We start from the raw sequence: 15,890 nt of genomic DNA, 5'->3' as shown, positions 1-15,890 counted from the left end.
ACAAAATGCAGGATATACGTGTGTGTGTATATATGTATATACATATATATATAGCATATATATAAAATGCAGGATATATATACACACACATATATACACATATATACACATACACATATACACAACAGAATATTATTTAGCCTTAAAACTGAAGGAAATTCTGACACATGCTGCAATGTAGATGAACCTAGAGGACATTATGCTAAGTGAAGAAAGCCAGTCAAAAAAGGACAACTACTATGTGATTACATTTATAGGAGATACCTAGAATGTTCAAATTCATAGAGACATAATTGTTTGCTAAGGCCTTGGGGGGAAGAGGGAATGGGAGGAGGGAATTTTTAGTGGGTACAGAGTTTTAGTTTTGCAAGAAAAAGGGCTGTGGAGATGGATGGTGGCGATGGTTGCACAATAATGTAAATGTATTTAATGCTACTAAACTGTACACCTAAAATGGTTAAGATGGTGAATTTTACGTTACATGTATTTTATAATTTTAAAAAATAAAATTTAAAATTTCAATAAAAATTTGTATTGAAAAAATGAACTTTAAATATGAAAGCTATGAATGTGATGTGCTTAGATTATATTACAAGCCAATTTTTATCACATAAAAAGAGAAGCTTTATCTTTAGTTACGGAGTTTTTTAAAATGTAGTGTGCACTTTTGGACTCCAGTATTTAATATTATGTATAATAGGAGAAATAAAGGAATAATGGAAGAAGCCAGTTATTTTCTATAAAACATAAGCATGGTTTTATACTGTAATATATTTATTTCCCCCAAACACTATCAAGACAATAAAATTTTATTTATTTTATTATCTCCTAGGCAAAGCTGGCGCCAGATAGCAGAGCCCTAAAGGATTTTGCAAGACATATTGATTTAAAATAAGAAAAATAATAGAGTTATGGATATTTAACAAGAAAGGAGGAATTTATAATCAGAAGCTTTAGTGCCTAAGATGACAATTAATCTGAGAAACGTAAAAACAGAAAGATATGCTAATAGTCATGGCATTTATGTTTAGTCAGAGAATTGAATTTAGCAGTTGAGAAGGAGAAAATTGTAGAACACTGAACACATAAATCAGAATGAGAGGAGAGGGAGGGCCCTTTTGAGGATGTAAAAGAACAGCCAGGGACTGGGAGCCACAGAAAGCGAATGAAACTTACATATGTATAATATACATACACACTAACCTGAAAGACGTTTTTGACAAAGGAATTGAAAAAGACAAGGGCATGAAAACATTTTATTTTTTAAAAAGTCAAAATGGAAATTAAACAAAAATTGTATTCATATGTGTGACTATTTGCGTATGTGTGATTTTTGCAGATGTCTCCTGTTTATTTTATTTTTATATTTATTTTTTATTTTTGAGATGGAGTTTCACTCTTGTTGCCCAGGCTGGAGTGCAATGGCGCAATCTCAGCTCACTGCAACCTCCGCCTCCCAGGTTCAAGTGATTCTTCTGCCTCAGCTAATTTTATATTTTTAATAGAGACAGGGTTTCCCCATATTGGTCAGGCTGGTCTCGAACTCCTGACCTCAGGTGATCTGTCCGCCTCAGCCTCCCAAAGTGCTGGGATTACAGGCGTGAGCCACAGCGCCCGGCCTGTTTAAATAAAGAAGGAAGTCATAAAGATGTATACTCTGCTATTAATGGAGGTAAACTCTGAGGGTAAAATTGGAGACTAAAATAATTTTTAAATTATGGTAGGTGTATTAGTTCATTTTCTCACAGCTATAAAGAAATGCCTGAGACTGGGTAATTGATAAAGAAAAGAGGTTTAACTGACTCACAGTTCTGCATGGCTGAGGAGGCCTCAGGAAACTTACAATCATGGTGGAAGGTGAAGGGGAAGCAGGCACCTTCTTCACAAGGCAGCAGAATAGAATGAGTGTGAAAACGAGGAAATATCACTTTAAAACCACTAGCTCGGCAAGAACTCACTCACTATTGTGAGAACAGCACGAGAGAAACTACGCCCATGATCCAATCACCTCCTACCTGGTCCCTACCCTGACACATGGGGATTACAATTTGAAATGAGATTTGGATGGGAACACAGAGCCAAATGATATCAGTAGGATTATAATTTTTAATTGTTGGTATTTACCCAACAGAAATTTTTTAAAAAATATATATGCATTTTCCAATTTGGGAAGTAACTTTGAGAGTAAGAACTAAACCAAGGCAATACCTTGGATATTTATTGGAATAAGAAGTTTGAGAATATAATGCAACCAGCAAGAAACAAAGATGCATCAATCTATTCTTTTTTCATCCTGGGGAACTAGAAAGCTGGAAAATCCTTTGGAGAATTTTTTCACTTGGGTATGAGGCTGTGTTTTAAGTCAGGACTAACAACATAGGCTTGATGTTAGGGTCTCTGTGTTAGGGACTCCCACTACAGTCCTCTGAAGTTTCCTAGGAAGCATTTTCTCTCATAAGCTGTTAAACAGTTTGAAATTAGTGTCCAAAGACTCACTGAATATTCATTCCAGAAAAAATCTTAGAATTAATAAATTCTGTTTCCACAATTTTAAAATATGGAAGAAAACTAAGTCCAAAGTGGCTCTCTGTTCTTCGCAATCGAGAAACTGATTTCAAATACTTCTGCTATTCTTTTTACATCTTATTGCTCGTCTAGTTTGAATTATTATATTAATGTCCAATTAGCAAGTTCCAGTGATACATGGCCCAGTAGGTGTCTTTGTTCCACAAGCACCTTCCTCCCCCACCACTTTATTGCAGCACCTTCTCTTCTAACTGGAATTGCTTTTTGTTTCTTGCACATACTATGCTCTGCTCACCTTCATGCCTTTGCTCAGGCCCTCTCCTCCGTATCCCATTTTTTGTTATTTCTGTTACCTAATTAAATACTACTCATTCTAAGTTTAATATCACTTCCTTTAGGAAGTCTTCACTGATCTGAAGTAGCCTCATCCTTCAGGCTATGCTAGGTTCCCTTTCCCTGTGTTCTCACAATGTCTTGTACAACTCTCTGTGGGGTACCTGCTGTTCTGCATTTTACTTAGCAGCCACTGAACAAATGTTTGTTGATTAAAGGAATGAGTGAATGAATAGATGAATTAGAATTGAATGTAGCTAATTAAAAGAAGAATTGGAGCAGATCTGGCTTTCATCATGAATTAAATCACTGTGGAAAAAAGCAATTTTAAAAGAACATACTCTGTCAACAGCAGGTTGGTAGTATCATCTTTATGTACTTAAGACAGTACTTCACTGTTGCATCAGCATCCAGTATAATTCACAGAATTTGTATACACACACACACACACACACACATATATATATATACACACACATACATATATTTTTTCTTGGCATCTAGAAAAACATGTTTGTTTGTAGTATTTGTAGTATGATTTGTCTGCTATAAAACTTGACACATTGTAACTTATGTAAAATTGCTGATGATGACCTAAGAAGTCTTCATAAGCAATTTTACATGTGTCACAATGATTCTAGGTTTCTCCTTTTCTTTTTGAGAAAACATCTAATCGAGTCTGATTTTGATTTCAAATATCCATGAGGATTGTTAAAAACAAAAATAAGTCTTAATAATAATTTAAAAAACATCCAACTCTACTATTAAAAATGCATTAGCACGGCTGCTGGAAATGATCTCTACATCTTTTTTATTCTCCCACTGTGCAGTTCTCTTCTTTCTTTGTGTGATGACTGACACAGACCTAAAAACTCTGATTTCTAGAGAGCAGAAAATATGCCAGTGGTATCTGAGCTCTCAGCTGCAGGGTGTAGTACTGAAGTGAATCATGTATTTGTTGGAATCATTTGGCAAAAGGGCAAATGCAGCAAATACACTGCTCCCTCCAAGTCCAGTGGTATGACAGCCCAGGCTTGGCGTTTTCGTAGAACCAAAGCTGTTGAGTTTGTTGTCTTGTTTTACCCCAAGCCATTTTCAGTTTGTTTATTTCTGTAATAAGGGCCTAACCCAGATTTTGAGGTCATATACCTAGTTAATATATTAGCAAGTTGCTCACTAAAGCTCCAATTAGCCCTCACCCTCCTTCTGCTGCTGGCTCATTAATTGTCATCTACTTTGGCATTTTTACTCAATGACAAATGATGCTTATAGCTCTAGGAGGAAGGGGAATGGAACAAGCAGAAAAGAGGATATGGCCAACGTGCAAGGTCAGGACAAAGTATAGATGAAGCTGTGTAACAGCTGAAATCTGTTTTCTACTCACAGCCTTTTTTCCTTTGTGCAACATAGTGCAGAGCTGCTTCATCCTTAAGTCTAGCATGTATCAGCTGCTATCTTTCCCAGCCTCACTCAGCTGTGGGAAGCAATGCCCTCAAGACTTTCAGCTGCTGGTGAGATTGCTGTTAGCCAAGCTTCCACTGCCACTGTCAGGGATAAAGAGGGGCCCCACACCTCAGTAAGCACCTGGCAATATGCTCACCCCTCCTGCCAACCTACACTCATCTTATCAACATAATTTGCCTAGAGTCTGTGTTGGTCCTGGATTCCTAAATGCTGCCCTCATGGAAAGTCTGAAATTTCCAGATCACTGTTTAAATCTCACTGATATGGATCTGCACATCCCTTGATTTTGACCAGTTTTCCTATTCCTCTACAACTCTCTAGGTTCTTCTACTCTGCTCTATGAAACTTTATTATCAGCAGGATGTGTGTATCTAGGGAGGTCACAGAATTTGTTGTCATAATGATAATACTCTTGAGAGTGAGTGGGAATACAGTTAATAACACTGGGACAAGTGGCAAAATCGAGACTGTCCCAAGCAAACTAGGAAAAATAATCACCTTACCTATAACCTCCATTTGTTTTTTGAAATTTCCTTTTACTTTATTTTGCTAAGTAGAATGTACTTATCTTCTGGGGATACTGCATTGCCTGTGGTCTTGTGGTGATTATTTTTCTCTGCTACAACACTCATACCACTGGGACAGGATCCAGTGTTGGTATCCTCTTTGCCCCTCAAACCATTTCTAGACCCTTGTCCCGAAAATTCTCCAGCTTTGAAGCTTATGTTATCAGACTTTACTACCTGCCAGTCAGTGTTACTGTGGTCACTTACTGACCCTGCATCGCTCCTCCAACATTATTTGAATATTTTCATCACTTGGCTTTCTGTCACTCTCTCAAATAGGAGTTCTGCATTTCTTCTTGGCGATTTGATTATTCACATAAGCATCTCTTTCCAGTACTTTCTTTTTCAGTCTCAAGTCTTCCTCTTCTCCAAAGATTTTGTCTTTTCTACTACCTGAGCCACCAAATCCCATGTCATCAATTTCAATAACTGTATTCTCTTCATCATTTCAACTTCAAACGTGTCATCTCAGAACAAGCTTCATGTTACTCCCAATTTTATCCTTCTTGTTTGCTGATTCCAAGAATTCCAGTCCCATCTAGGCCCTCAATGCATTGTTCCTGCCACCCTTTTCATATCCTCAATTCCCTTGTATCATCACTTTCCTTTTATATAGCACAGATTCCATGATTCATAACAATAATTAGGTTTTTTTTGCATGTGCTCTTAATTTCCTTGCTTGCTCCTATTATCTTCTATCATACTTTTCTGGAAACACTAATTCTGGTGAAATATACTCTTTGTGGACTTTGCACTTATACTCAGTCAGCTGAAGATGATGGCTAGACAAATACTCACAATCATGCTGACTGGTCCCAATTTATAGTCATGACCACCGATTACAAACCCCTTCAGTCTTGTCTAGAAAGTTTATTATATTTTAGTAGTCTACTATCTCTTTGATTCTCCAGGACAGTCATTCCTATTTTCTCTTTCTTCAAATCTCCAGAATCTCTGTCCTGCTGCTTACACTTTGGTGATGACTTTGGTTTAAATATAATACAAGCAGTCAAGGATGAACTTCCTTATGCTCCCACCACCACATCTTCTAACTTATGTCCTTCTCTCCTCTTACTATGGATGGACTGTGCTTCTAAGTCCAAACCGTCTACCTGTGCACTAAGATGCCATAACTTATCTCCTAATCAAAGAAAGTTCTCCAGCAATACTGCAGTCTCTTTCCTGTATTATGGGTTTCCCTCTCTTTATTGCATACTCCCATCAATATACAGATACTGTATATGTCTTCTTTCGTAAAAAATTTCCCCAAACCTGACATCCTACTCCAGAAACTCCTCTCATTACTCAGCATTTTCTTTCAGCAAAATTTCTTTAAAAAGGAGTTACTCCTTTAAAAAGAGCTATAGTATCTACTTGTAGTTTTACTACAGTTACCAGTGTCACTCCTCCAACGTGGCTTGAAGATTTTATCACTGGGCTCTCTGTCACTCTCTCAAATATTAGTTCTGTGTTTATTCTTGGTGATTCGATTATTTGTATAGGCATTTTTTTTCCAGTACCTGGTTCTCATAATCTCTTCTTTCTAGTCTCATAATCTCCACATCCTCTCTTTTACTTCTTTTCTTTTCTCTAATCTTTCTCTAATCTCTTCTTCTACTCTACCAGGCCTGTTGTTGTCAGGTCACCAGTGACTGCTGGTTTCCAAAACTAAAATTAATTTTTAGCATTCATCACCCTTTATCATGAGCATCATTTGACAGACAGCTGACCCTCTGAACTTCTTGAAATTCTTCTTTTCTTTTGGTTTTTAAACCACCACTTACTCTCTCTTGTTTTCCATCTTACCTCACTAGCTGATAGTTTCCTGATGCTTTGTTATGCTCTCTCTGTCTCTGCCTCCTCTAAATATTAAATTGTGTTTCGATGTTTTTCTTTTCCAGATATACTCACATCCTCAGTGACCACATCCAGCCTTGTGGCCTTAAATACAAACTTTGCCTGCATAATGAGTAAGCATTTCATATTAACTACCATGCCAGAGACAAATTCTCATTTGACTTATCAAACCTACTCTTGTCATGGTTTTCTCAATCTCAATGAATGGCAACTCCATCCCTCCACCTACGTAAGCCAAAGATATTGAAGTCATCCCTAACTCCTCTTTTTCACCCCACATTTACTCTTTTAGAAAATCTTGTCAGTGCTACCTTCAAAATATGTTTAAATTTAATCCCTTCTCATCACTTTCACCATAATCACTCTGGTCCACCCCCTCTTTATGTCACACTTGGATTATTACAGTGGCCTCCTCACTAAGCTCCCCGCTCCCACCCTTGAGCACCCTGGTCTCCACACAGCATCTAGAGCGGACCTTTAAAAAGTTATGTTGCGTCACTCTTCTGCTCAAAACTCTGCACTGGTTTCTCATCTCAGAGTAACTAAGGTCATTAAAATCACTCATAGAATATTATATCAGTGATTGTCAACTCTTATTGTGAATCAGAATCACTTGGAGGAATGTGAGAAATTTAGCTGCCTTCCATTTACCAATTAAGATACAATTTGGACTTTAGTGGGGCCCAAGCATCAGCCTTTTCAATGGCCTCCATCCTGCCCCCTCCCACTCTGATCATATCCATCTGCCTCTCCATCCCCTAACCCCCTCTTTGTGCAACCTGCTCCAACCTCACTGATCTTCTTGACATTTCTCTCCAGTATGCCAAGCTAGCTTCCGCCTCAGGAATTTTGTAATGAGCATTCCCTCTGCCTGGAGCACTTCCTGTCCCCTCTCTCTAAACTATATGCATGGTTCACCCCCTGTCCTCTTTCAGGTCTCCATTCAAACATCAGTTTCTCAGAGAAGTATTTCCCAACCTCCCAATATGGGATGGCAACATCCTCTTCATGATCTGCTTTTTTTTTTCCATTCTTACCCTTCCAGTTTTTCTTTAGAGCACACATTTATGCTTGTCTGTTATCTTCTCTTCACTACAATATAATCTCCATTTAGGCAGGAACTTTACCTGTTCTATTACACCTTCTAATGCCTAGAACAGAGACTTGGAAACAATAGGTATTCACTGAATATGTGTTGAATGAGTATGTAAAATAGCAGGTTCAAGTCCACTGAGTTTTTCAGCCAGAGCTGAATAAAACTGAGGTAAGCTTACTCACTAGTTCTTAGGGTCTGGGATTTGTCTTCCTTCCTCAGTCTTCTAAAACCCATGACACTGGCCCATATTGTTATGACCAATCTTTTGCCTTGGCTTCCATTTTAATACTTCAGTTTTCCAGCTAGGATTAGAGCTAGGCCCTGAAGTCCAGTGGCTTGGTTGCAGCCCTGATGCCCACTTTGGAGCTTGTGAGTTCCCCCCAGTAATAGCACCCCTTTCCCCATATTGCTCTTGGACTTCTGTGGACAGACAGCTTATACATTAGTGCTATCTTTATGAATGAATACTGCTGGTGCTGGCACCACCACCGACTTCCCTGTTACTATGGTATCCATTTGAGTGTACATCCCCTTGGAATTTCATAGTCTGAAGTATTATTCACTTACAAATCCTACCAATCCTGGTTTTATTTACTTCTCTAGTGGTCTTCTATGCTGAGATTCTAGAATGATTTGTTTTTCCCCAAGAGTTATAATAGATTAATGGGAAGTGAATACGGCCCTCATAATAATCAGGGACTTCCCTATTTTAGTGCTGCACATGATCCTTGATTTCTGGTCAGATCCTTACCTGCCACCTGGAAGTTTCTACAACTGCTCTCAGAAGCTGTATCTGTTTATGTCCTAGGCCCATCTAAAATAATCTAATAGACTAAATTCCACTAAGGTGCTAATGCCAATAACTACTCAAAGTCATAGTCTTTTAAGATGTATTTGGGTTTTAAGAGAAATGAACTTCCCATGGTGTAATTTCAGAATGTTGCTGAGTCACCATCATGGCCTCCTAACTGGCTTCCAGCTTCCATGTTGCCATCTTCTGTTTGTTTCAGCACAATAGTCATATGGTTTGCCAAAATATGTTATCATGTTGCTCTTCAGTTCAAAACTCTCCTGAGGTTTGATATCCCACCAGAGAAAAAGCCAACTTAGGATGTTCTTGACAGCCTGTGTTAGCACAACTCAAACTTTAATATGCATATGAACCACCTATGGATATTGTTAAAATGAGATTCACGTTTAGAAAGGCTGGGATAGGGGCATAAGAGTCTATATTTTTAGGAAGCTCTCACGTGATGCAGACACTGCTAGTCCACAGGACCATACTTTGCATTGCTAGACCCTACATGATTCATCTTCTCTCTACCTCCAGATCTTTTACCTCTTGACCTTGTTGCACTTCTGATATTATCCCTTATTTCTGAATCCATACTGGCCTCCTTCATATTCTTGGAACATCTAGGCATGCTTCTACCTCAGGGCCTTTGTACTGGCTGACTCTCTTTTTAAAAACACTTTACTCAGACGTACACATACCCTCCCCTCTCCAACCTGCTTAAAGTTTTTATTCAAATGTTATTTTCTTAGTGAAGCCTTCCCTGGCTACCTGATTTAATAAAGCAGATTACCTTGCTTCTCGGTATTTCCCATCCTCTTCTCCTACTTTATTTTTTCTCCTTAACAATTCTCACTACTGAACATACCATAGAGCTTGTTTATTTTGTTTATTGTTTATACCCACTATAATGCAAACTCCATGAAGGCATTTGTTTTCATTTCTGTCCATCCCAGTGACTAATGTACTGCTTGACAAATAGAAGGTGCTCAATAAATAATTGTTGAATGAATGCATAAAAAATTCAGCTGCATTTTAAAAATCATATTTTTTCTACTTATGCAAAAGATCTTGGTTAAAGCAAGGCAGAAAAAAAAATTTGTCTAGTTTACTTAGGGTAGTTTGCTACCAAGTTTAGCAAATCAGAACTCATCGACTTAATGCTCATTTACACAGATTTCTTTGGTACAAGCCGAAACAAGATGGTAGATGAGATCGGTATCTACCTTCAAGTAAGAGAAACTTAATGAGACTAGTAGCACAATTAAGAACAAATACAGACTGAGACATTAATGGAATCTATTTAAAGTTATAGATTGTGAGGATTGTTTTTCTCAGTGATGCAGGCCTTCCTGGAAGGCAGTTACTATATATATATCCATATATAGTGTGTGTGTATATATATGTATATACTATATACATATACATGTATGTATATACATACATATATAGTATATACATACACACACACACACATACATATATGGATTCTTGCCCAAGATATTATAGAAGAAGTGTGGCCTTTTGTGAAATGTTGACCTAAAAGACCTCTGATGTCTTATCTGCCTGTATAAATTAGAAATCAATGACAGAGAATAAAAAGCTGCTGTGTGAAATGTTCAAGACCAGTTTCTTGAAGAAGAATCCCAACCACATTTCATGTGTCATAGTTCTCAATTTCATGAAACTCCAATGAACTTTATCAGGTGAAAAGGTTATTATTTGTTTGTTGCTTGTTTTGTTTTTTAATAGAAGCTGGCCAAGACCTTGTAAGCTTGAACCAAAATACATCTTATTATTATTAGCTGCTCTCTGTCTAATCAATTGTCAGCTGTTTCTAATTTGGGTTGAAAGAAATATATAGTACAAACAAATTTCACTTAGATATTTTCTATTATAAATTCATTCAGAAGAGCATTTTCACTAGCCCTCTAGTAAATCAGAAAACTGAATCAACATGGTATAATAAATATTTGAGGACTTGATTTGCAGTTTCGAACTCATTAGCCCTCCTTATCAACAGACTAACAAAGAATAGAAATTATTATCTACCTCTTTTATTGCATCTTCTTTTTATTATGTCACAACTTTACATTAAGATTAGGAAATATTAAACAATAAAGCTTTATAATTACAAATCCCTCACATATAAATTAACTCAGGTAATCTTCAGGGCCATCTTATGAGAAAGGTTTATGGCTCTACTCATACTACTTATTGATGCTTTATATATATTATCTTATTTAATCTTGACAAAAACTGTGTGAGGTAGAATTCTTATCTTCATGATGCAACTCTCAAGGCCCAGAGATTTTGAGTAGCCAGTTATGTTTATACATTTTATTTAAAAAAATGAGCTGGATTCAAACCCGGATTGATGTGCCCATTAACACCAGGCTGGTGGGAGAAAATAAAATAAAATTTCTCTGCAATAATACTGTATAGAATGAGGTTATAAGGCAGGGGGAGCTTTGGCTCCTAAAATGGAATAGAAATATGAACTATAAATTTCTATTTATATTAATCATCAAAAAACAAATTCATTTTTAACAGATGATATAAAGGAAAATAACTCATCCTCACAGCCATAGTGTATACTTATTCTGAACACAAATTCATTAACATGCTATGAGTACCTAGTAACCCTTAAAATGCCCACCCTCCTCCTCCCTTCCCCAAAAATACATGTTCATTCACCCACTTGGATCCACCTCTCAACCCGAACCCCATTAACTGGGAGAACCATGTTGAAACTCCAGGAGCCAATGGTTCTTTGGAGAAAGCCAAGAAATATTTTAGAATCAATAACTGAGCCCCAGAAAATGGGGTATAATAAGGGCAAAGAGGATAGAGGCCATTGCTAACATCTCCAGGATATTCACTTCCTTGAAGACATCATTAATACTTGAAGAAAGGTTTATGTTAGCATCAGCAGCTCTCAGAAGAATGATATCAATATGTTGACTGCAAGAATTACTAGGCTGACTCTAGGGACCATAGTAGTAGCAGTGGCAGATAAACGGTGCCAGATGAAAAAGCAGAGAATAATGCTGGAACCTGTCACAGAATAATCTTTATAGTCATCAAAATATCCTCTAGGATGGCATTAGTGAGTTTGCCTTTAGAACAGGAAACACAGACTTGGAGTCCAAATTATTCTGCAGTGGAAGGTCGGAGAGAAAAAGTGTATACCACTATTGCTGCTATTACTGACATTCATTCCTGCATTCCATAATTATTCATTAAATGTCAACAATGATTTTCACTAGGCTAGTCACTAGAGATAATTTTAAGAAAAAACAGTCAGATCTCTCATAGAGGTTGATAGGGCTTGAATTGCTTCCGTATATATGTTTATAAGCTACAGCTCAGAGTAAAAATAGCCTTAAGATTTTCACATAAAAGAAAAACAGTCTTTCTATGCCTTTTTAATATAGATAGTTATAGAAAAAGTAAGATGTAAATAAAGATTTTCACATTTGGAATAGAAATAGATGTCCATAGGAACCTTATTTGTTGACAAGATTAACTTTTACTTCCAGATAGCTTCACATAATCACAACTAAAGATGACGGTTTAATCTAAAAACAAGTGTAGTGTAGAAAATACCCTGAGTCATTTAAAAGAATCAGATAACTTGAATGATATTTGGAATGGGATTTAAAAAAACTTTTTTAAACTTCATGTTTGTTAAGTCCTTAACCCTTTTCTGAACAAAATACCAGTGTGTGTATTTGATTTTGGAATTCAAATGGAAACTGATCTGTTAGACACACTACAGAGGACTTTGAATCTCCTAAAAATTCTTCTTTAAATCAATATAAGATGCAATGTAACAGGAAATTTGCCGTCAGCATTAAAGATAAAAAACAAAAAACAAAACAAAAAAAACAAATCTCAACTGCGCAATTCCAGCATGGGACACAAAATGGTAAGGACTATTAAAGGAGAACCATGGACAGTACCTTTTGAATGCCTGCTTGGGACTCCAGAACATTGTTCTCCGATCCATTGCTTCGGTTGATCATCCGCCACATTTGGGAATACATGCTGTCCCTCTCAAAAGGATTCAGTCCTTTCATGCGGACATGCTCATATACTGCAGAGTCTAGGACTGTGCCATAAGGGATTTCTGTTTGCTTGGAAAGGTCCTGGAGAGACCTTGATTATTGGGAGAGAAGAGAGACACAAGAGACACTACTGAGTATTTTCAAGTGGGAATAAAGTTAAAAGAAAAAAAAAAGGCAATATGTGTGGAAACATATATCAAATTGCTTTTCTTATTTTATTGTTTTCTGATATTAGGATATAATGTGTAAGAAAAACTTCTGTTAGGGTATATGGCATTTATACAAATTATGAGAACACAAAATTATTATTGAAGGAAAAGTGAAAATGTCTAATGGTAATGCAATGCTTTCTTTGTGAAGCTTCATGGGAGAAAAAGCTAGCAATTCCATCAAAGACAAGTTAAATTAGACTGCTAGATAATCATATGCTAATTTAGTAATTTAAAAAAATTTCAATATGTTATCAGCATTAGTTCTACATTCCTTTACGTAGCAAGGCTTATTTGTATAAAATTATAGAATTTACATAAACAACATGTTTGAGGTCAAATGTAGTCTTAAAAATTAGCAGTTATGATAGTCCTTATTTATTGAATACACACGTCAGACAATTGATATACATTATCCTCACAGAAATGCCTCACATCAATAATTATTTGACCTGTTTTATAGAGGAAGAGACTTAGGTTGAGAGAATAAGTGACTTGATCAGTGTGTCATAGTCAGTGAGTGCGAGAGCTAGAATTCAAATGTGGGTCTGTCCAGCCTCAAAGACCATAGTATTTCCAACGCAAGACACTGGTTCTTATTTCTATATTTCGTTTGCTATATTTGCTTTAGCATTGTGTGTGTGTGTGTGTGTGTGTGTGTGTGTGTAGTGTGGAGGTGGGGGGAGCGATTTCTATTTGGATGAGAATACATTTCATGTTTCTGGAAAGCTGAAAACATATTCAGAATAATGCTTCAAGATTTTTAAGTCAATCTTTTATGTTACAGATAGTATCTATTTGTCCCAGGTTATCTATCTCTAAATTGGTGGTCGATTTCCCTCCATTTGAGTTTCTGAGTCTCTCTATATTTTGCAGCTTAAAGAACCAGTTATCATTCCACTGGAACTCATTGAATTTGTGTAGGTGCCCAACTCTAATGACTGACATTTAAGAACAAATACTGTGCCTTTGATATACTGTTAAAATCAGATACTGGCACAGTTACAACTCACTAACTTTTGGGAATGGGAGCAGATGCTTTGAAACACTATATTGTACTTCAAACAAGAACGAATGCGCACAGAACTCTACAACCATAAGCCATAAATCTCATGTAATGTATATCTCTGATCTTTTGGTCTGTTTCTAGATGGAGTTTGCTAATGATTTCCTGAGGATCTTTGCAACCAACAGTAGCATTGGGCAAAGGCACTGGGAATACTCTTGCAGTTCACCAATCTCCATCATGTACAAAATTGTGTTGGAAACAATACATTATGGGCCATGTTTGTCAGAAGAGTATTTGTGCCAATTTCTGATAGTAACTTTCAGCAAAATTTAATCTGCATTTTATTGAGTTTTGTGTTTTTGATGTATATTATTTACTCCATGGAAACTATCATGATAGTTCCTTTTTGCTCTACATATCTGTTGCATAAAATAATGCATTTAAATCATCCTATCTGAAGAGAAAGTGCGATTCTGGAATTTTCTGGAATATTCTAAAATATTGAACGGATTCTACCATTTGTAAAAGGTAAACTAAAGCTATAATGTAAATGAATAATTGAGGGCAAAAGCAAGAGTAAAATGAGTATGTAGCTAGGATGCAACTGAATAACAAGGTGAGTAGACATTTACTTGTAGGTCATACCATAATTATCTTGATATATTATAACAACAAAAATTTTGTTTCAAGAGAGCAATTTACTGCTGTTTTCAGTAGTATCAGTAAAACTGTATTATAAACATGAACATTTTAAACATATATCCCCCTGTTTAGTGGAGGATACCCAAAAGTGGTAACACAGGAAGAATGAATGGAATATATCTACACAGGTTATAACAACAATACTCGTTTGTTCAGTTTCTATAAATACAAAGGTGAAGACCAGATGGTTGTACACAGCATCATCTAGAACCTGCAGGTCTATAGATGGAGAAAGCCCATATTGCAGGTCACCAGACACCCTACCAGTACAAGATTGGGCCCTTGGCTGTCTGGCAGTACTAACAATCAAACTCAACTATAACGATCAGAAGGTTTTAATCTAATGGAGGTGAGATCACAGTTTAGTGCAATTTTTTTTCAGTGCCTTCATTTAAATATATAAATGGGTTGCCCAAATAGTCACCCTGGCTAAATGCTGCTAAATATATTAGTGCTCCTTCTTATCCTTCTATGAAAAGAAAACTGAAATCAAATGTTAAGATCTTTAATATGATCAGGTTTCTGTGACATAGCTTCACCTTAAATATTAGCTTTACAGCCTGAAAATATAGAGTTTTAATACAGTTTAGCTGGTGAAGTTGTTTTGTACACAATGAATTTTAGAGGAATATCTTAATATATTGCCCATGTGAAGCTCCTGGTGTTACAAAAAAGGCAGTTTATATTCAACATACTTCAAGTTTAGAATAGCAGAGCATTTTGTAATTTAGAACAAAGGCATGTTCCCTCTAGTAGTTTCTGATATCAACTGCAACTTATAAATTTGCCTTGAGACATGTTTGCAATAAAAATTACAGGTTTTCTGATTCAGCATGTTCCATCATAGCACACTAAGATAGCACCAAAGATGACAAAAATAAAACGACTGAAGCAAAATGAAGTGAACACAAATAGCTTATTACAGAATGAAAAGGCCATTTCAGGAGCCCAAAATAGAAAGGGAGTAACTATTCCAAGCGGTCACTTTGTATTTTTCATACTAAGAAGAGTTTAGAACAAGATTAGCAGAAATGCTGTAGCCTATATTATGAGCCTTTAAAGGAAATATAGTAGGTTATTCAACAAATGGTAATCTTCAAAAACTTGTATCTGAAGGTCAAAATCTGAGTGTATAATATTTAGACATGCCTAATCATTGTTTTAAAATGTAAAACAATCATAGAATCATTAATAGGCATCTAATATATACATTAATTTACCATGTCAAATACTGACTTTTCTTTTTTAACAATAGACATTTTCTC

General features: G+C 36.3%; 1 protein-coding gene across 3 annotated transcripts in view; it reads right to left on the bottom strand.

The window, feature by feature from the left end:
* GRID2 (glutamate ionotropic receptor delta type subunit 2) overlaps positions 1-15,890 on the bottom strand; it is a 1,611,884-nt gene that overhangs the window by 236,241 nt on the left and 1,359,753 nt on the right. For all 3 annotated transcript variants that reach the window (XM_054682694.2, XM_054682695.2, NM_001164703.1), the window contains 1 exon segment: positions 12,601-12,796. In XM_054682694.2, coding sequence (XP_054538669.1) covers positions 12,601-12,796 — 196 coding nt within the window.

This window comes from Pan troglodytes, chromosome 3 (assembly GCF_028858775.2).
Source record: "Pan troglodytes isolate AG18354 chromosome 3, NHGRI_mPanTro3-v2.0_pri, whole genome shotgun sequence".
Lineage (NCBI taxonomy): Eukaryota > Metazoa > Chordata > Mammalia > Primates > Hominidae > Pan > Pan troglodytes.
Note: the sequence above shows the minus strand (reverse complement) of the source record. Positions and strands in the feature narration are given on the sequence as shown.